At 49.0% G+C, this 21,190-nt stretch overlaps 8 protein-coding genes across 8 annotated transcripts; 4 read left to right on the forward strand and 4 right to left on the reverse strand.

Annotated features, from left to right (window-relative positions):
* Positions 1 to 182: 182 nt before the first annotated feature.
* On the forward strand, positions 183 to 1,522 carry FIBRA_02151 (uncharacterized protein; the record flags this gene model as incomplete). The annotated part of the gene is made up of 6 exons (XM_012324017.1): positions 183 to 261; positions 319 to 429; positions 490 to 720; positions 779 to 1,015; positions 1,073 to 1,088; positions 1,138 to 1,522. 6 exons carry the CDS (start codon positions 183 to 185, stop codon positions 1,520 to 1,522), a joined length of 1,059 nt encoding a protein of 352 aa, XP_012179407.1.
* A 74-nt stretch (positions 1,523 to 1,596) lies between these two features.
* Positions 1,597 to 4,856, reverse strand: FIBRA_02152 (uncharacterized protein; the record flags this gene model as incomplete). The annotated part of the gene is made up of 5 exons (XM_012324018.1): positions 1,597 to 1,631; positions 1,675 to 1,730; positions 1,790 to 3,723; positions 3,780 to 4,060; positions 4,406 to 4,856. 5 exons carry the CDS (start codon positions 4,854 to 4,856, stop codon positions 1,597 to 1,599), a joined length of 2,757 nt encoding a protein of 918 aa, XP_012179408.1.
* Positions 4,857 to 5,355: 499 nt separating this feature from the next.
* On the forward strand, positions 5,356 to 5,910 carry FIBRA_02153 (uncharacterized protein; the record flags this gene model as incomplete). Its single annotated transcript, XM_012324019.1, has 3 exons — positions 5,356 to 5,407; positions 5,466 to 5,649; positions 5,709 to 5,910. 3 exons carry the CDS (start codon positions 5,356 to 5,358, stop codon positions 5,908 to 5,910), a joined length of 438 nt encoding a protein of 145 aa, XP_012179409.1.
* A 207-nt stretch (positions 5,911 to 6,117) lies between these two features.
* Positions 6,118 to 8,032, reverse strand: FIBRA_02154 (uncharacterized protein; the record flags this gene model as incomplete). Its single annotated transcript, XM_012324020.1, has 2 exons — positions 6,118 to 6,202; positions 6,258 to 8,032. The coding sequence occupies 2 exons, from the start codon at positions 8,030 to 8,032 to the stop codon at positions 6,118 to 6,120; spliced, it is 1,860 nt and encodes a 619-aa protein (XP_012179410.1).
* A 1,413-nt stretch (positions 8,033 to 9,445) lies between these two features.
* On the forward strand, positions 9,446 to 10,849 carry FIBRA_02155 (uncharacterized protein; the record flags this gene model as incomplete). Its single annotated transcript, XM_012324021.1, has 2 exons — positions 9,446 to 9,556; positions 9,608 to 10,849. 2 exons carry the CDS (start codon positions 9,446 to 9,448, stop codon positions 10,847 to 10,849), a joined length of 1,353 nt encoding a protein of 450 aa, XP_012179411.1.
* A 756-nt stretch (positions 10,850 to 11,605) lies between these two features.
* Positions 11,606 to 13,327, reverse strand: FIBRA_02156 (uncharacterized protein; the record flags this gene model as incomplete). Its single annotated transcript, XM_012324022.1, has 4 exons — positions 11,606 to 11,971; positions 12,185 to 12,341; positions 13,095 to 13,195; positions 13,259 to 13,327. The coding sequence occupies 4 exons, from the start codon at positions 13,325 to 13,327 to the stop codon at positions 11,606 to 11,608; spliced, it is 693 nt and encodes a 230-aa protein (XP_012179412.1).
* A 1,026-nt stretch (positions 13,328 to 14,353) lies between these two features.
* FIBRA_02157 (uncharacterized protein) lies at positions 14,354 to 14,784 on the forward strand (the record flags this gene model as incomplete). The annotated part of the gene is made up of 4 exons (XM_012324023.1): positions 14,354 to 14,394; positions 14,442 to 14,474; positions 14,528 to 14,556; positions 14,618 to 14,784. The coding sequence occupies 4 exons, from the start codon at positions 14,354 to 14,356 to the stop codon at positions 14,782 to 14,784; spliced, it is 270 nt and encodes an 89-aa protein (XP_012179413.1).
* A 1,697-nt stretch (positions 14,785 to 16,481) lies between these two features.
* FIBRA_02158 (uncharacterized protein) lies at positions 16,482 to 18,198 on the reverse strand (the record flags this gene model as incomplete). The annotated part of the gene is made up of 12 exons (XM_012324024.1): positions 16,482 to 16,590; positions 16,643 to 16,717; positions 16,784 to 16,857; positions 16,918 to 16,986; positions 17,042 to 17,087; positions 17,142 to 17,220; positions 17,267 to 17,291; positions 17,345 to 17,395; positions 17,426 to 17,551; positions 17,609 to 17,677; positions 17,729 to 17,981; positions 18,035 to 18,198. The coding sequence occupies 12 exons, from the start codon at positions 18,196 to 18,198 to the stop codon at positions 16,482 to 16,484; spliced, it is 1,140 nt and encodes a 379-aa protein (XP_012179414.1).
* Positions 18,199 to 21,190: the final 2,992 nt, after the last annotated feature.

Raw genomic sequence — 21,190 nt, forward strand, 5'->3', positions numbered from 1 at the left:
CCTATGTTACTGTAATGCGATTGGTTATCGTCACTATCTGGCGGGAAGCTGATTAGGCTGGCAAGTGGGGCTTGGTCGGGATATTAGTAAGTACTAACAACTAGTGAGTATATAATGTCAACATATATAATGGGCCCCAGGTCTGAGGCTCCCATAAGGTTGAACTCAACTCGTAGACAACAATGTCTCCCGCAGCTTATCCCACCCGTCAGCTTGGTCGTAATGGTCCTACCGTCAGTGCGATTGGCTTCGGAGCTATGGGTAATGTTAGTGGTATTCTCCTGGTGCCTGTAGTCTAACAAGGTGCATGCATCGTAGGCATCGGCGCCTTCTACGGGAAGACGGACCAAGACGAGGCTGTCAGAACACTCACGTATGCTGCAGACCGCGGTGTGACCTTCTGGGACACCTCTGACATCTATGGAACCAGTGAGCTCGGGGTTCTCTCATGCATACACCGATACTATATCTGATGCATAAGTTCGCCAGGCCAGGCTGTTATTGGGAAGTGGTTCGCGGAAACCGGCAGGCGCTCTGACATTTTCCTGGCGACCAAGTTTGGCGCAAGGGATTTGACCCCAGGTGCTGCATCCCCGACAGCACCCAACAGCAAGCCCTCGTACATCAAACGCCAACTTGAAAACTCGCTGAAGACACTGGGCACGGATTGGATTGACCTCTACTACCAGCATCGCGTCGACCCAAACGTTCCCATCGAAGGTTTGCATACATATAATTTCAGCCGCAGGACTCGCTAACGCTGATCAATTTTATCCAGTCGTTCTTGAGACCCTGCGTCCCTATGTCGACAGTGGAAAGGTCAAATATATTGGCCTGAGCGAATGCAGTATCGATGTGTTGAAGCGTGCGAGGGGTGTTCCCGGAGTGGGTGAGAAGGTCATCGCGTGCCAGATGGAGTTCAGTCCCTTTGAATTGGACATCGAGAAGACTGGCTTTGTCGCTGCTGCTCGAGAGCTCGGAGTCAGTATCGTTGCATACTCTCCTCTTGGCCGAGGTATGATTCCACATGATATTTGTGGATCAAATGAGATACTGATACAAATACGGACAGGCATGATCACCGGACGGTGAGAGACTATTTTCCTCTGCAGCAATGGATACTCATCCTGTCATCAGCTACAAGTCTCGTGCAGAATTCGACCCAGACGACTTCCGCCAGAGTCTTCCTCGCTTTTCTGACGAAAATTTCCCCAAAAACTTAGCTTTAGTAGAGGAGTTCCGCACCGTCGCCGTCAAGTATGAAGCTACCCCCGGACAGATCGCCCTTGCTTGGATTCTTGCTGAACACCCCGACTTCGTGCCCATTCCTGGCACACGGTCTGTGGCTCTGCTAGAGGAGAATGCGAAAGCGGCAGAAATCCAGCTCGCTCCCGATGATGTAAAAGAACTTCGCGCGGCAGTTGAAGAGGCGGACATACAGGGATCGCGCTACGCCGAAGTCTACCTCAGTTCAATTATGAAGCATGACTGCATTGCATTAAGTGAGTGGAAGGGCGAATAAAATCTTAAATTGTATGCATCATATTCTGTAGTACGGGTATTGGTGTAGTAGTTCGTTCTGTATTCCCCACGAGGCTAAAAGAACCAACCAAGTTTCCAGAATTGTTCTCCTAGTCGCATATCGTCACTATTCAATTCTGCCTCTCAGCCAACTGAGCAGCCCCTTGGTTCCCTCTCGTTCCCACACCCTTCGCTGAGGCACACGGAATCTGTGACGCAAGATACGTCAGGCCTTGTATTTCCCATAACTAAATGAAGAAAGACGTACACATTACCATCCACGAGGAATACATCCAAAGGCAGGAGTCCAAGCTTTGGGGGTAATTTTCCGATCTCGTTATCACGAATGTCCAATTCTTCCAGCTTCCACGATGCACAGTCCCTATTACCCTTGAAGAGATCCGCGATGTCTTCAAACCCTTCCAGCCCTGTCAGATGGTTCCCTCGAAGACGGAGATGCCGCAATCCCTTTCGCATGTACAACGGATCAGTCTCTTCGGGGCTCGACGCCAAGATGAGCGACGTCAGCGCCTCTTTGGTGAGTGCTGCAGACGTTAAAGCGTTGTACGAAAGGTCCAACGTCCGAAGACTGGGGAAGAGCTTCGCTATTAGAGGCAAGAGCGATTCACTTACGCGCGACGAGAATTCGTCGCCACCGTTCTCCGTAGGGTCTTCCCTTGCCACGGGGACCGAGTTGGCGATACTACATCCTTCGAGACTGAGCTCTTCTAAATTTGGCAAGAACAAACTACCATCATGAACATCTGGAATGCTAAACGACGGATCTTTGCGCCGATTCGTGAGGGAGAGAACCTTCAGAGTTTGTGCGAGCGGATGCGTTATAATAGCGCCGAGCGGGAGAGTAGGAACAGGCACGGCAAGCGCGAGGTCTGAAGCAGTCGATGACGCGCCGTTCGAGTTCCAGGTTGACGGTCCCAGCGAAAACGAGCGGGCGTGCGCCGCCTTCGAAGGCGGCATCGAAGCGGGTAGCGTGAGTGTTTGCGTCTGAGAATCATAGAATTTGGCGTTGAACAACACGGAGCTCGCATTGAGCGGAGTGGGCGATGGAGACTTTCCCGAAGGGGTCGGAGACGGAGCTTTGTGCATCGTCTGGGGATTGGCTGCGGCTAAAGCTGCAGCTCTCGCTCGTCTCCTAGCGCCCTCCGTCAACAACCCTTGTTCTGCTTCGATCTCCCAAGGCTCTTTTTCTATTACGGCCCTTTTCCGCGGTGAACCAGGTGCAGAAGGTGGCGGAGGTCCAGAGGAAGTAGCTGACGACTGAGCTGCGGCGGCCGCTCGCGCTCGCCTCTTCGCTCCCTCGGTCAACATACCTTGTTCCGCTTCAATTTCCCATGTTTCTTTAACAACCTCCTTCATGGTCCTTAGGTCGGATCTTGACGCTGAAGCCGGACGCGCACCGATGTTCAAGCCTTCCTCTGCGCCTGCACCGCCGTGCTTTGTAACTCGTGCCTTTGCCCTCCGTTCAGCCTCTACCTCCCATGCTTCTTTTACCACTCGTTTGCCGAGGATGATTTGAAGGGTACCATCACGCGGCTCCTCGGTCGTTACCTCGAACTCTATTTCCTGCTGAACATATGGCCGCCTAAATGATGCCTCGATCGCAGGTAGTGTGACATGAGTCTCACCGAGATCGAGAAGTTTTAGCACGCGGAAGGGAATCGAAGAGTCTCCAAGGGAGGAAAGGATGTCCACAGGGAAAGAGTCATTTCCAATCTCTGCATGCTCTAGTCGCAACTCGCGCAATCGCTCAAGGCAGGCAAGGGCTTGCAAGAGTGAAACACTATTTCCAAGAGGATTTACAGATAGGTCCAATTTAGCCAGTTGAGAGGGCAAACTTGAGACATGCGAATGCTCGATCGCAGACGCGAAGATATGATTGTGCGATATGTCTAGTGTAGTAAGTCGAGGGAGCGGAGCTGTCGCACGTGTTATGCTTTGTGAGAACCACTCGCCGCGGCGATCAGTCGTTCGGGCCAGTGGAGAAGCGCCAGGAATGTCAAAGGGGGCACGAAAAGGGAGGGCAGTAAGTTCATTGTGTGAGAGATTGAGGGTCGTTAAATTGGGAAGCGCAAATAAGTTGGCGGGGAGCGAAGTAAAGCTATTGTGAGACAGGTCCAGGTTGGTAAGTGAAGTCAGGTCTGCAAAGCTATCCGGAAGAGTTGAGAGTCTATTGTTATGCAGCTGATGGAAATTTTGTCAGTAAATAAGAATAAACATAATACAATACTTGGACTCACGTCAACGTTCTTGAGAGAGCCAAACATTGATATTTCTGGCTGAATCTCCACTATTTCATTGGACCACACCTTGAGGACTTCCAGATCCTGTGCTTCGTACCATGACGGCGCGTTATTCTGCGTGCCCCTCCGGCGCGTCGCTGATACGTCATCACTAGATGAAGTCGTTATTGGCGGCTCATTTGGTACAGATTTGAGAGGCTCAGGTTTGACACCGAGGTGAATCTCAAACAGCGCGGAAGGAATGCAGGGAAGCGCACGGGAAGCCAGATTGAGAGCACCTTAGAATACACCCTGAATGATCAACTCTCAAACTTGTAAAACAAAAGTAAGAATCAGCGTGAATATGTCAGGAAACCCGCCAGCAACGCATATGCACTCTAACCGAAGCTATCGTTTGAGAGGAATCATAGATAACTATAGGCCGTAAGTGTGAGCGCATTAGCGATAGATTATTCCGACCAGTTCTACTCGGCCCACGCTACGATAGGCGTAGCAGCATATATATACAAGTGGCACTGAGATCACCTGCTTTGACATCAAAGATGAAAGCGGCATTTCTCCAGCCGCACACTGATTCTGGACGGCTACCTGACATACTTGCACCAGGGCGAAGGGGAGCTCACCTGTAGTCCGAGCACGCTCAATTGACTCCTTAACAGACCATCGCCCAAGGTCCACCTCATCTTCATCCTGTTTCTTTTTGTCTATCACCGTAGGAAGTGCGTCGTCGAGCCCCGCAAAGCCAAAACTGTCGTCCACGCCTTTTCTAGGAATAGTTTGCGCTTTCTTGGCTTCTGCGCGCTTCAAAGCAATTTGCTCTCTTATACTGAGAAGCGGCTTGGTAGCCGGTAAAGGCTCATCGATGATAGGAGCTGTGCGTCGCACGGGTGACTTCGGAGGCACTGGCGATTTCGATGGCTTGATACTTCTTGTGCTAGTTTGTTTGCGGAGCGTCGGGGACGGAGACGGAGAAGAGGAGGGTTTTGCAGGAGTTAGCGTTGGCTTAGAAGCCGGAAACACAGACGATTTGCTCGGAGAGCGGCGAGAGGAGGGAGGTTGAGGAATACGAGACATGAGAGGGCATAAAATGCGTGAATCGGCGTGACCGCGAAAGCAGACGCGTTTGAGCACGTGGGCTTATCCCGAATTGAGGAGAGGGACCCCGGATGCTTGGGCACATTTCGGGGTCCGCATACCCGGCGCCGCCATCGAAATTGTGCCAAGCATCCGAATCCACACAAGCGTTCGCTGTCCGTCGACCTCAAGACAAAATCCTAGGCCCCTTCACTCCCGCAAGCCATGTAAGTGCCTCAATCTGTCACTTCGACGCTCTGCTTTTGCTGGGAACTATTTATGGGGTTGTTTGATGTCTGGGGAGGGCTGGATGGGCACTGTCGGATTTGGATGACGGGGCTCGACTATCTTAAGTGAGGGGACCGGTTGCTCACGTCGATGTGGTTTTGCAGCCGGATTAAGTGCGACGAACGCTCGCAGTGAGTAATTACGGATTTCAAGTTGCATACGACTCGCTGACACACTCGCAGCTTCCGACCTCAAATCTACTTCGCCCAGCATGATCATTTCCAAGCCCCACAGGCGCATCATCTACGAGTCTCTCTTCAAGGGTCTGTCACTCTTCAGTTGCCACGATCTTTACAGATTTTGATTTGCCATGTTTTGTAGAGGGTGTTCTTGTCGCCAAGAAGGACTACAACGCCCCCAAGCATGAAGAGCTCGATGTGCCTAACCTTCACGTCATCAAGGCGATGCAGAGCCTGACATCCAGGGGACTCGTGAAGACGCAGTTTTCTTGGCAATGGTACTACTACGTCCTCACCCCTGAGGGCGTTGACTACCTTCGTGAATGGTGTGTCTTCATCCATAAGATTCATCGTTCAATGTCTCATTGACGTTATGTTACTCTAGGCTGAACTTGCCCACCGAAATTGTACCCGCGACTCACAAGAAGGCTGTTCGCCCGCCTCGTCCTGCCACTGTGCGCGGCTCTGGCGAGGGTGCGTACCGCCCGCCCCGTGGCGACCGGGACGACTACCGGAAGAAGGAGGATGCACCTGGCGAATACAGACCACGGTTTGCGGGTGTTGGGCGAGGGGCTCCAAGGGACTAGATGGCGCGGATAATTCCTCCATACATCATGACGCAGTCGCGCCCACGACTGCTATCGGGCGAACGGCGGATGGTGTGTTATGAATTCATTATGATTGCTTCCTGCCGTCTGTCGCAAAATTGTAGTATGAGCTCCCCACGCATCGCTTATGCTATCTTTACGATGCTTTCTATCTCAACGTCTATTGTGTTACTGAGTATCAACTACTTATCCGAAGAGATTCACTGTATTTCTAGGTAAGTCTTCCGGGCGCTCGTTGGCTCTGCCCTCCACAATTTTCTGTGTTGCGGCGCTGTGGGAATCATGTAGTCGAACGCGTTTTTTTGGCTTTCTCGTCATCAACTTACCTCATGTGGCCGCACTCTCTGGTGCTGGCTACCAATACAGCCGATCTTTGTGCCACCATGGTCTCCAAGATGCTTCTCACACCCAAGTCTTCCAGTACAGTCTCTTCATCGTCATCTATCAAAACCCTTTCATTGATTGCGCTCCTCCCGCCAAGCGCTTCCATAAGTCCTGTTAATTTCCATTGAGCCAGCTCTCCCCCAGGCAGAAAAGCATCTCGAACGACTTCGATGGCTGCTGCATGCTCAGCCAAAAGACCCTTAGTCGTCTCAGCTTCCAAGGTCTTGGACGTAGTATTCGAGGCAACAGGATAGTCTGACCACAGCCACACGGCCTGAATGCCGTACGCAAGTATCTCATCGTGAAGAATTGTATCCAGAGCATCGATTAGTGCATCTGCGCAGGTCAGGAGCATATGAGAGGGAGCTTTCTTCATATGCCAACGCACTGCAAGATACGGTGTCAGGGACACTGTGAGTTCAGAGGCGAGAGCGCGAAGCTTGGTGGAGTAATCGAGGTGAACGTGGTTTTTGGAGCCTTGTTGATGCAGATTCCAGTAAAGCAGTAGAACGTTTGCGGCTGAATAGTTCTTTCCGTTGCCGTCCTTGTCGACAAGCGTAGACTCATCCATACCAACAGAACCTTCTTTGGTCAACTCAGGAGTATCTCCCACATTCCAATGCGCCAGAGTGTCCGCTAAAACAAGCGATGGATTTATGTTAAGAGTAGGATGCATGCGAATGCTGAGCGAAGAGTCAAGTTTCAATCGGTGAAATTTAGTAGCCAAGCATTTCATTCCCTTCAGTTTTTCTTGAGCTACGGAAGCGGAAATTGTTTCGATACGCAGAGGCTCTTTTGCAGAATCAGTAGTCTGGCCTTCCATCCGGTCTGTGTCGGTGTTCTCATCGATGAACACGATCTGTCCTGTCGGCTCCAGAGGACGCATGTCAATCCAGGTGCGAAAATTGTCCATCATCATGACACGCTCGATGCCCAAGCGCATAGTGCTTGTCAGATCAAAGTATGTAGTGTAGTCCCAGCGCAAGCAAGCCCCAGCGCGTCCACGTCCGACGTTAGGGAGCACTAGCGTACGATTCATGGTTTTGGCAAGAGTCAACAGCTGAACAAGGTGCGCTTGCGTTTTAGGATCGCGCTCGGTCACTAGTAAGGGCAGGAGGAGCCTACAATTCCCTCCAGCACAGAACTGGCTGTCAATTTCCTCCGTCGTTTGTACGGGTTCTCGAAGTTTAATTTTAGATTTCGCGGAAGTCTGCACTTCGGGTAACACAGTCACTATAGGCGGCCATCGGCGGGTACTACGATACCCTGTATGACTGACTTCGTCGAACCCATCGGGCACATGAAGGTCATGCAACTTTTGCATGATTGAGCGAGTCACCATGGGGATTTGTATCGTAGGGGTGCCCATCTGCATAGCCCTCTTTTTCGTCTGAACAGTTTGGTTACTTGGTTTGCGAGGAGGAAGATTATTCTTGTGTGAGCCAGACGACCCAGAACGGACAGCAAACTTAAAGCCAGATACAAGATACAGAAGCCACAGAACAGAGATCGTAGCCAAGATTACTAGTAGGAGCACTAGGCGGACTAGTGCTTGGCTTCGTAAAAGAGTGACTCGAAATAATTTCTTGCGAGAGACTTCTTCCTTCCTTGTTTTCATCAACGGAGACACACCATGGCCAGAGCCATCCACAACTGAGTTATTTCTGGAGTCCCGCGCCCAGCCCGAGGGTTGCTTTGGGGTCCGAGAGCGTAACATATTACGTTGTTCTCCTGGAGAAAACCACTTGTTGAGCTAATGCAATATGGAGTAAAGATTGTTATGAGTAATACTACTTGATGCCGTAGGAACCGGATGAATGTTACACAGAAAATAATGCTTCAAGATTCAAGATTCAGCAGGATCTATACATGCTCCTGGACAAACTCACCAGAGGCTACGGTGGCATTTGAATATGAACGTTGAACGTTGCCTCCTCCTCCAGGCCATTCAAACTCAGCTGTGGCGTCTGAATGTCTCCGGCTCGTCGAAGCTCCGAGCAGTCACTGATACACATTATGATTCGCTGTTCATTTGGACTGTCGGATCAGCCATACAATTCTATTCTTCATCAAAATATCCACGGTTTCATGGAAAACACCTGCTTCGGTTTGTCAGTTATTACGGAAGGATGTTCTCGGTTCCGAGCTTTTGAACGAAGGTTGACAATTGTTGTGGGTGAGAGTCAGTCCCCAACCTCTGAAATCTCTTGTTTTCAGGACAGGCAGCCCTTGATATCTCAATACCATGCCTGACTGCTCTAGCATCGAATGTCGAGACAAAGATGGCGTATGTATGTCCCTGTGTTGCTTACTCGAGGATTCTAAATGCCGGTGTAGTACTATCGCGACGACAATGGGCCACTTACCTGGATTCGACGTCTGATCATTTGCGCGGTGCTGTCTTCCCGAATACTTTGACCCAGTCTTTCCACAGCCTTTTGTTACGGTCTTTTATTCTACCAGGTATGTGATCCGTTGCATGACTGTACTAGTGTCCAATTCACTTATTACTACTTTAAAGAGGTGGAGTGAAGCGAAATAGTCGTGCTGGGCAGTGGGTGTTACAACTGGTGTGAGTATCGAATTGTTAGAGCGCCGAAGAGGATGTGTTGTTGGTGCGTCTCGATTCGGTCTCGATCATTCAAGCGGGATCAGTGTCGTTAGCAACATGTGTAAATGCCGCCGCTTGAAATCGGCTGCGTTCGACTTGTCGACTTGTCATTTCCTGCTTCGCTGGCACTAGAGGTACGTGGCTCTGTACCAAGGTCAACCCATTATAATTCACTGCTCCCTTTCCATATCATCACAGTTTATCCAGGTCCATGCTTCAAGTTTTATGGTGCGCGTGCGCCTCACAAATCCGTGCATTTCAGTGAGGTCGCAGATGGTATATGTTAAGATGATACTGAAAGTGGCATATATGATCAAATTAGCTATTTCGTTTCAACAAGAATAGAACATGGCCCAGCCATATCACAAATTCACCTCAGTAAGTCTTATTCGACAAAATGATGCTTTGGAGCTCCATGGATACCAGCTCATGTTGCGGAACATTGATCTTTCTTAGATACCTGCAGTTTGTGAGGGATCTGGAGAATTACGGCAACCTCTGATACTATTACGAGATTCAATGTTTCGTGGCCCGATACAAGCCCACTCGTACATCGGAGCTCTCCCAGTTGAGCTTCTCGACATCATTTTCAAGGAGTTGTGCTACATGTTGCCTAAACGAGAACCCAAGGTCTGTGGCATAACCTGATTCTCGAGTTTATTTGTTGACATGTAACCACAGACCCAACTTCTGAAGCAGCTTGCTTCGGTCTGTCGGTTCTGGAGCAATACGCTATCTTTGAACCCATCATTTTGGACGTCAATCCTCATCATCGTTGGTAAAACACCGACTACATTGGCGGATGTTCACATGCATTTGTCTCTGTCCGGAAACCAACTACTAGACATCCACTTTCTTGGTCGGGGTATTTTCCACTCGCCTGCGGACGAAACGTCTCAAGTTGCGAAGTTCATGATCCTCCTACGCCCTCACATCTCTCGATGGAGAAGTTTCAACGCACGATTACACCATCAGGAAGCATTACCTTGGCCTGGGATCGACATACTTGGTCGCGCTCCGAAGCTTACTCGGCTCTATCTCAAGTCTCGTGAGCCGGACGACGAGGGTTGTAACCCTATCCAATATCTAATGGAAGGCTTTTTGATCGCACCTTCCCTAAAAGAACTCCATGTCGATGGCTTCATATTCAAGAACACCTACCTTGAAAAGCCGAAGCTATTGGCATCGGTGACATCGGTCTCCATCTCGCATTTCGCCATGTATCACGAACCAACAATGTCTCTTGACGGCCTGATTAAATGCTTGCACGCTCTCCCTAGACTGCAGTCCCTGACGCTTTCATGTGTCGAATTAATCTGCAGGGAGGACGCTGAACCGCTCATGCACGCGTTCCGCCCAAAATCCATTACGTTCCGTTGCATAGAGCGCTACGTGCTGAACGAGTTCTTTCGTCTTATCAACGCACGCGCACCCAGGGAGCTGGCATTTATTCGCTGCGACATTCCTAACCCGAGTATTATGCGTTTGGAGAATGTCTCCGTCCTAAACATCCAGGACGAATGGTCGTCTGAATCCGTCTTAATGGACTACCTCCTCCGCTTCAACGGTAGACGTTTGCGACTTGCCGATAGCTCCAAGTTTGGCCCTCGCGAGCTCGAAGCGTTGTCCTGCGAGCAGCCCTCTGGACAGTGGGTGTGCCCATACATCACTCAGCTCCTCATCGACTACTGCGCGCAGTGTACAAGTGCCAACATCCGCCGTATGGTTGAAGCGCGTAACACAACGTATGCCATGTCCGGATACGCTCAACGTTCAGATCCTCACTTCAAAGTCCACCCTATCCAGTTCATGGCGATCTACAATTGTGGTGTCCTCGATCCAGCTGACAAAGAGTGGTTCAATGCGAATGTTATACATGCTATCTGGGACGATTGGGATGGTGGATATGGCGAGTACGATTAGCCATAGACGGCCAGCTGGCGACATTAATGTTTCCTTGCGGATACTGCGGTTCGGTGTGCCTTTCTACTGCGTGCTCACGGATGTAATGTCGGATTGTTAATATATTCACTGAATACGCTTATTCGACGTGCAATACAACAAGGTTGGCAGGCATGACATGAGTTAGCATTCTCCTACCAAAACCATTATATGAATTTGCAACAGAATCACATCAGTTGAGGAAGTCGATTAGAGATCAATATCAACTACTTACCATCATGATCTAAGTATTCGACTGACAACTCACGCTCGCAGGTCTAACAACCGCTCAACCTTCTGACCGACAATACACCCTCCAAATTGGGTCAATGCATTCCACTGCCGACCCCACAAGACGCATAGGTGACATTTTTCTGCATGGAGCTTGGGTAGGTAGCTGAGCAAATGGTCAAGTGTCGCTTCACCTTGATCCTCATCATTTTCTGCGATGTCACTTTCATCGCATATATCGAGTACAACATCCGCCAACGATCGCGCTCCGACAAACGAGGCTAGGGCATCATCTAGGGGCACCCAAGAACTGCGCCGAGTGAATCCTTTCAGTCCAGGCATTCTCAAGCTGGTCCGCAAGCGCTGTAGAGAACTATGAGTCGATGTCACTTGACGAATAATGAGTGAGGCGCATTCCAGTATAGCTTGGAGTGAAGCTGCGTATGATCGCCCGAATGGGAAACCGAGATGCAGGGTGTTTATCTGCGTGTTGTATCTGAAACTAAATCATTCCTCAAGTTGTGGAATCTCCAGAAACTTGACGCCCGGTGGGGAGGTGATAGAAACAGCGAGCTTGCGTAGGTTCGAGCCTGTCCGCTTGAGATATGCTTCTTGGAGGTCTATCATTAGTGATGTACCCATAGGCAAATATAGATTCAATTCGCGCAGCTGGAGATCAAATGGGCCACCTAGCAGCCACGCATCAACATGCTCATGAAGGTTAAACCACTCGAGACGTTCGATTCGGACTGTCTTTGAGGGAACAATTTGCGTGAGATAGGCAGGCACAGTGGGATTGGAGTATAACGAGATGAACTCGCCCATTGTACCGGATGAGGTTCCGGTCAAAAGGACTTGGTCAAAACGAAGGGTCTAGAGTTCGGGGAAGCAGCATAAGAAACGGATAAGATCCGTCTCTCTCCACTCGCTACGGAATGCGGCCATCAAGCGCAGGGATCGTATTGCGGGTGGCGAGGTACGCAAGTCCTGCAGAAACGTATCCGTCAGCTCAGGGACGGTCCAGCCCTCAAGCGTTAAGACCGTGATACGCTCGAGCCTTCGCAGCATCGAGGGCTATCCTCGCACCATCTGGTTCCGTCGCGGTGTGGAACCCGGCGCTTGCAAGAGAGTGAGGCGATGGACGTTTTGCGCAACAGAGGCATCCTCTTTCGGAAGGTTCTCGAAGTTTGTGAAATCGGAGAAGGTCGTGAGCTTAACACTATGAAGGGTGTATTTCCGCGTCCTGGGAAGCCATGCACGACATGTCAGGGCGCATGTGGCTAGGGAGGAATAATCGTCCCAAAGATGGTCGATAATACTATCATTGCACCAGTAATGCAACTTTTTCAGTATCTGGGCTCCTTATAGCGCACATTTTACCGGAACGTCTCGGAGTTTTCACCAATTGATGCAGAATGTTTGAAAGTACATACACGAATTTCATAGGCTCAGTATGTCAAGAATTGAGCAATACCGAGAGCAAAACACAAACATAACAGTAGTGCAACTTTTCTCCCAGGCATGTCACGTCGACCGTCACAATGCCGCACATGCCGTTTTCTTTGTCCGCCCAGCGTTCAGTGGCTGGACTGCGAAGTTATGCGAAGTACGCCACCACTACCATCAGCTGAGTCAAGATTCACGACGCCGATTGTGGCTCAATGTCACAGAATTGAGTTGCTACTGTTCGACACAGGATTCAGGAGGGGTACACTATGCAGATTATTCCGGAGGAATTAAAATAGAGGCATGTATGTTCTTTACATAGCCACGGTGAGTTACTATGTCAGTCGGACATGGCAATCACCCACCCGAGGCCACTCTTGGTCAAGATGTAGTGCTCAAAACACACTCGCGAGGCATTCGAGTTGCTCTCGTATTTTTCATTCATACAAAAATCACAACAATAGTGATAATAATTGTAATTTGTATCATACATGATTTATTGGGATTTATAGAGGGGGAGGAGCAGCTGTAAGTTCAGTAATTGCCCTACTGTTGTGATTGCATCACTGATGCAATGATAGTATTGTCGAATAGCTCAACAGGTGACATCCATCCATTTCCTGGAGCTATGTCGGCGGGCACTGTTTGAGGCTGAGTGTCACACATCATATCAGTGGTTAGGTGCTTGCAGCGGAGAATTGAGTGGGGAGATACCTGTTTCGCCCCCTTCGTCTGCCTGCTGCCTGGCCCCTTTCGCCGTTTTGGCTTCTTTTCGGAAGCCATTTTGAAGGGGTGGACTTGAACACAACCCGATGCGCCGCGTCGTCTTGGTGGCAAACCACGTCAGGAAGTGTCATGCACGTTATATCGTCCATGTGTGATGATCGCGGCGCGATGCTACAGGTCACGGCAGGTCATCGTAGAAGTTGTGCTATGCCACATTGCCATGCATGATCGCTCACGTTGTCACGTATGTATATGAGCTCTCGTTTTTGCTCCGATAGACACGACATTGAACACATTGGCCCGTATCTTATACATACTCGCAGAGCGTCCTGACGTGCAAGATAAATTGTGTGCTGAAGTGCTAGATGCGCATGCTAGGGAATCCTTATCATACGATGAACTCGACTAACTCCCCTTACTCGATGGCGTGTGCCACGAGACATTGCGATTGTAAGCTGGGTCTGTTGTAGATACATTCAAGACGGACTATTGATACTATACAATCTTCCTTTCTATACGCTACTTACTTCCGCTCTATTACTTTATACGGCAACTCCGCTGCGTACCATTAGAGACGCCAGCGCGTCGACTTCCCTCAGTCCCCGATTACCATATCCTGGACTTAGGTACGTTCGTTATCATCTATATGTAACTATATACACTCGTACTGACACGTACACAGACTCTCATTATCATAGGTATTTACCGCAGTCCCCGATTACCATATCCTGGACTGAGACTCATTATCATAGTCTTCCATTAGGGTCTGCCTCATTCGTGCTCCTTGCTGATAGGAATTTCCCTGAGGGATGTGCCTCTCCAGTACCTTCTGCGCGTGTAAATAGTTCTAGTCATAGATGATTCAAATGCTAAAGTATCTTGATGGGTCAGTGCAAACCAAGACACAGTTTTTCCATTGTCTGAGCCCATTGTGGGAGTTGACGGCAGCTTAATCAGTGAGATTCCCATAGCCAAGGGAATGGAGATTATTATGGGAGTCCTGGGCTGCAACGCGAGCAAGAAACTTTGGGGCGAAGATGCACATGAATGGAAGCCTGAGAGGTGGCTCTCCCCCTCCCGGAGATGATCACAAAGACGAACATTCCTGGTGTCTATGCCAACTTGTGAGTCTCAGCTTGTGCTTTAATGAGCAGTGCTAATTATATTCCAGGATGACGTTCATTGGTGGCAAGAAAGCGTGCATGTACGGCTTTCATTGTTCAACCCTGGATCACTCAAGCTCACGGATTAACACAGCGGTTTCAAGTTTTCTGAAATGGAGATGAGTAAGTACACTCTGAGTTCTACCGTACATCTACTGAAGTAACCCAACTCGCGTCCTTGCAGAGATCGTCCTATCGGTGTTGCTTTCTAACTTCACGTTCGAGCTGACGAACAAGCCTGTTGTGTGGAACGCTGGTGGCCTGCGCTATCCCACGGTGAGCACCGTAAGTAACAAGCCCCAGATGCTGCCGAAAGTGCGATTTTATGAGGGCGCGAAAGCATCATGGTAACTACGGTCACATGTATGCTACATTTCCGGGCCCTCGCTATTGTCCTTCTTTCTCGCTCTGATGCTGTCGATACTGCTGTTATTTTACCTCGCACGCATATTTAAGTCTATTGTGTTCAAGTTGTCGCGAGCGTTTGAGCTTTTCGGAAGCTTAGAGCTTGCCATGAACTGTCAGCACCAGGTCTGTTGCTGGAATCAATTGTAACTTTCTGGGTCCATACCGTGCAATTCTGCCGCTTTGATTTGGTAATAAACTACGACATATGATGGATACACAATTCCAGGACTCATCTATTCCATAACAGCAATGCTCTAGATGAAATCTTCGATGAAGATTGCCATGTTTCCCGGGCTTTGAGTGCCAAGTCAATATGTTAGAGATTCGACAGTGAGGCGTGTGCATTTGAATTCGACTCGTAAGTGTGGTCTTCTGGAATACCATTACATGAGCCGCCTCACATTTCTTCAAGATTTCTTGTCTCATAGTACCCCCTGCTTCTAGGAGATGCGGAATGTGCTCTCTGAGCGTGTCTCTGGGTCTCATGACAGCAATTTCACGTTTTGCTGTGCTTCGTACAATTCATGAGGTTAATGATGTCATTATATCTTCCCCTAGCCCAGTCTGACTACTATCAGCCATGAAGTTCTACACCTGCATTGGTTCTTGACTTCCCCCAAATCTTCTAACCTTGAAGTGGTGTTGGCACTACATTCTCATGTCTTGTTCTGCGCCAGTTGTCTGATGGGGGGATGTCCGACATCGTTTGAGTTGCTTGAATTATCTTTCAGATGGATATACTATTCCAATTGGTATGATCTATAATCCACATAATGTCTCTAGATATATAAGAGGTCTCAATCCGTCCTTGGAAACTTCTTCCCAGTCTAATGACGGTCTGGCGTTCCACGTGTCCGATGTGAGCATTTTTGGGGACTATGCTATGGCTGAACCGCAATACATGTAACACACTTGCACTATGGCACGAATGTTTGTCACTGACACACACACTATAGTCTAGTGGGCATCAGTGGACTTCGCTTCTACACGGACATCAACCCGCAGGGAATATTCTGAGCCAGTGCGATCGTGTTGTCTTTATTTTCTAATGAGATCATTTGATTGTATACTTTAGCTGTTGTCAGCGTGGAAATCGAGTTGTGTACGTCATATTGCACTTACGACTCAAGTCATTAACTCCTCAAGCCGTCTAATGATGCTCTGAATATGTCCATCGCAGAACCTGAATCGGACGCGTGCATTCTAACAAAAACTGACTTTAACACCCATTTAGATTTGAATATGGAAAATCTCGACCTTTCAGTGATATCAATAAGTGAACTCACTTTATATGGATGTTCAGAAACAATACTGTTACTGGGTCCCAGGATGCAGACAACTGAATGCTCATAAGCCTCGGCGGACATCAGGTTAGTCACATATCCGCTTCGTATGTGCCTGGTTGCTTCCGCCAGAATGCAAGGTGTTTACTTGGCCTTCGATGAGATTTATCGAGGCCACGAACGGGCACCGAAATAAAGTACATTTCGCGCATACCGCGAAGGAGGGACTGTGCATCTTATCACTAGCAACTACAACTTCCTTGGCTCGACGGCGTTCCTAATATCCAGAGTATTAGCGGAATGAAGGGTGGCACGCAGAAAGATTCCGGCTCTTCATATAGTACTGTGACGGAGCTCCTATGCGGGAGTAGCCCAGGTAGGCTCAGCTACTAGCCCCCATTCTTCCAGCCAGCTCTCGAAATAACCTGCCACTTTCTGGTGACCTTCGACTGTCGGATGCAAATTGCTGGTACAGGAGTTATCGTACGCTGCCAAGATTTGAGTTGAGAGATTCTTACCTCGGAAACACGTCGCTATAATCAATCCATCCAGTAGCATTGACCAAATAGACGTTTCTGTCTCCGACACTTTGGCTGATAAGTTAAAGGATGAGTGACATAAGTGCTGTGTTTATATGTTTTACAGACCCAAACACATACCGGTATTCCACAACCTCCTGGTAGATTCCGACATAATAAGGCGCTGGAGGAGCATCAGCGCTCGGCCAGCCCCACTGAACACATGGCCCGATTGTTGTCAGTTTGTTCTGCGAAGACGTCGAAAGTTGACGCACCGGGAGAATGATGAACATCGGTTGGACAGGATAAATAAGACGTATCCTAGCCAAGAAGTCTATATAGGTCTTATCCATAATGGCAGTGAGTATGAGACGAGATGCAGTGCAACGGCAGGAATACCTCATAAAACGAAGATGCCGTCACGTTATTTCCGCTGTCGTTAGCACTTAAGAAAGGCGTGATCAACGCAGCCATTCAAAATTTGGGGGATTCTACCGACCCGATCATGACTACGACGTGCGTGGCAGCAGGATAGTCTCTTGCAAAGTTCCACGGAGTCGTGTAGTTGTGCATAGCATCTAAACGTTCATCAGAACGATTCCAATTCAGGAAAATGAGACTTACCATAGTAGTACTGCGTGTCCTCGGTCTTTGAGATCGAGGTCATCAAAGTATTCAATTTGTAGAAAGAATGGACTCAACCTGGAAGAATTGGTATGACATGCCGTGAACATTTCCGTATGAGTATATATCCTGTGATACAATAAATCAGAACAAAATGACGAAAAAACGCGCACGACATGCCGACAAAGCGATTCCTGGTTGCGCCTGAATATTGTGTTCGCCTTTGAAATACTCAGATGTGAGAAACGGCCACGCTTGATCGACTCCCAACGGAACATATTGGCCCTAATCACATCAGGCGGCTTTAGCATCGTAGATATGCGCGACTTGTCCAGAACATACAGCAGACAGAGAGTCACCAATAAACTGGAAAGCAATACGAGAAGGCTCGTAAGGTAAGAGAACTGCACCCTAATTGTACCAGTTAGCGACAACGGACGTCAGTCTATTTGTTGCTCTTACAGAATTGATTTGAATCGTCTCGAGATTCATGTGGTTGTCTTCCCATCCTACAGAATTAATCCTCACCACTGCGTTCGAGCCAGGCGCAAGATCCCCCAAAGGAATGACGTTTTCGCCCTGTGTCGCGTTAAATCCCGTGAAGTTTCCATAGTTTACCGATACGCCAAGCAGAACGGGATCGGAGGTATAGGGACCGAGGTTCAGCGTCAGGTTTGAGAGGTTTTGCACGTTGACCTTGAATCCAGAACCAACCCTGTAAATAGGATTATTTAACAGCGCCTTTGGAGAAGCAGCCTGAATGCATACCACCATGTCTCCGGTTCGATATCCCATCGACCATTGTAGTAGATCAACGGGTCATCATACGAAACCACAACAGATTCTGCGTTAATTGACTGCGACCATACAGCCGTTAGGCATAACGCAGCTGCAAGTCCGCACGTTAACGAAGAGAAAAAATTTGCGCCCATAGTGGAGAAGATTGCTGTCGAGGACAGACTTGAAGCATCTTCGAGTATTTTATAGAAATACTACAACCCGGCTCCGAGTCCTCGAAGAGCGTCCCTCATATGCTAGAAGTCACGAGTGCTGACTTCCTCACCGAAGAATTTCCGTATAATTTCTATGGGAATTCAGTCGAGCATCTGTCGTACGTGCTCGGATTCTGGGGCCGGTGAAGGATCAGCAAAGCGGGCGAAATGTGATAGACGATGGAACACCTACAAGTCATGTGGATTGTACATGCTACTCTGGCAAGGACTTGCAAGAATCATCAAATTGAACATTGGGGATTCAAAGAACAGTAACTGTAGCAATATGGCGCAACTACTCGTATCATCTTATTGTGGGTAGAGCATGAGCATCCAATGGAGCCATTCTATGGGTGTGACATGCAAGTCAGTGGACATGCGGAGGAAATGCGCAAATAAGTCGCGGAAGACTCGTTCCCAGCCTACGAAGTTTACACGACAGGATCTGATGGCCAATAATAAGGGCTGTTGTTTCCCCGAAAGCCGATCGACGCGGTCAAGAATGACTCCGAGTCAAGAATGAGCTTTCAACATAAATCAAATGTTTTCTCCATCGATCCTGTCTGTCGGCCGGTGGCACTCAGTGACACTCTGGTCAACTCCATCCTGCGAATATGGATCAACTGAAGAGGCAATACGATTTGACAACGGCTCCAGGCATCCCACAGCAGATGTACGTATGCAGGTTTAACACACAAGATCATCATATCTAGACAGTCACTCGATTGGTACGGGGTTAGCATCAAGGCTGGGAGCTCTGTAATTGTTCCTCACCACATCCTCGACCCAAATCGCACTCACCACCCCAGATATCATCCATCTCCACGACTTCTCCAGGTTTTGTCCGCACCCACATCCGTTTCATCAACACGACCGAATAATCGGACCACTTTCGGACTAACATCCTACGACAATGTACGCGTCTCCTCATGTTGTCAAAGGATCATAGTCGCACTGCCAGGATGGATGCACACAACTGCGACTCACCCTACAGCAGATGACGTGTCGTAAAGGCTACGTTGCTCATGCGTTTATTCATCTTTCAAGCCGAGAGACTCATCATCCTGCCCCAAGACGTGTGGAAGCCGTCAGATTGTGCGTGGTGAAGTATATCACCTTGCGCTTTCGGAACTATCTTCTGCGTGCACAGCAGCGAGGCTGAAAGCAGAATTGAGAGGCATGTATCCATTAATTTGATTCCTAGCGACTGCTGTCTTTGTGGAGACCCTTGTATCGATAGCAAGGTTATTCCAGTAGCTATACTGCGCTGTATCGATAGTAAACATATCCCAGTAGTCGGACTGCGTTGTATGATTGAGTCCTACGTGTGCAATACTAAGTATTCTCAGATTAGACGGAGACAAGGAATGCGGATCTATACGCGTATACAAATCCAACTCAGTTGTCAGACCTTGGGCATTCGTCTGAGCTCCTGGGAAGATTCCTATGGTTATGCTCAGTCACGGCATGGAACCGCTCCATAAACTTCTGCCAAAGGGTGAAGTCTAACCCATCGCCGTTGCGTACGCCCGCCTGTATCATCCACTCCACTCAATCAGTTCTTCCATTGGCACACCCAATCTCCCACTGTCTCGAGCGGGTCTCAGCTTCTCCACGTATGGCAAGATTCTCTGCACTCCCTGTTCCAGCATATGTGCATATATATCACTCGGCACGTCCTTCACCTCAGAGAACTAAACTAAAGACCAAGGACTATACGTTGAGTGAGGCTCGTCATGTTGGCGAGGGTGACGCCGATATGGCGCGCGCGAACTGCGTGGACTGTTGTCCCTCTCTTCGGATGCAGCTGGTGGAGACGCACTCTTGAGCATAGAAGCAAACGCCTAAGGAAAATTTGGGGCATCGAGGTTGTGTGCCCCGAGCTGCCGGAGTGAGTACTGATTGGAGACGTAGACGGTACATAGGCGATGAGGATATCATGCCCGACAGCAGTGGAGAGGACGCCAAATGAGATGTATTCAATGTGATCTCCAATCAAGGTGCCTGTTGCAATCGGCTTCCTCCTATTACACGAGCCAAATAATCCACACCTACTTCACTGGACCAGGTGCGCGAGCAATATATGCTGGGTCCATGCCAAATTGACTCCAATTGAGCTCTTGAGCAAGGCTGTCCTGTCGCACACTAGTGCAATTCCGACTCGGAATACAGACGCAAATGGTAGACAGGCTGAGAGACTGACCTCTGCATCAGTGAGTAAAAGTATACTTGAGGGACGAGTACACTCGGATCATGAGCAGTAGTAATTGCCAGTGCGACTCGGGTAGAGCGGGGACGCCTTCACCGACGAGAGAAAATATGGACGTAGAGAGCGAGTTTTCGTTTCTCCCCAAGTTGTCGAAATCCTCGCATGGTTTACTCACTGGATCAACTAGCTCACGAATGTAGTCTAGTAGTTATACGCACAAAGAGTGCTGGCTGGCGCTGGCTTGGCCCGGGCCAGTGCCAGGGCTGAAGACAAGAAGAGCGCCGGTCACGGAGATAAGATGATATGAATCCGAGTCTCGTTTTCGATCGAGTATAGGTTATAGGTTGCGTACCGATTCTGTCGGCGGGGAGATGACGTTACGAGAACTGTCTTCGAATCTGAACACTACTGAGTTTTGATTGCGGTCGCACAGGAACTATAATTTTGTGCATATATTGAGCTTATACAACATGAATCATATGTGAGAAAATCATAGCCAGCATAGAAGGTGCATAACATATCACGGCAGCAGAACAAAGCGGCGGGAGAGGCGACTAACCCGAGTATATACTTGTGCGACGATCTGAACGCTGGGACCAGCCCATACGAAAGGAGACATAACTGCAGACACACTTGTCTGACAGAATAAACTTGATGACGGATGATAGAGCGTGTTCAGACAAACACAGGCGGCGAGACTTTACTCAGCAGACCATGATTCCG

Source organism: Fibroporia radiculosa (assembly GCF_000313525.1).
Source record: "Fibroporia radiculosa TFFH 294 genomic supercontigs, scaffold1087, whole genome shotgun sequence".
In the NCBI taxonomy this organism is placed as follows: Eukaryota; Fungi; Basidiomycota; class Agaricomycetes; order Polyporales; family Fibroporiaceae; genus Fibroporia; species Fibroporia radiculosa.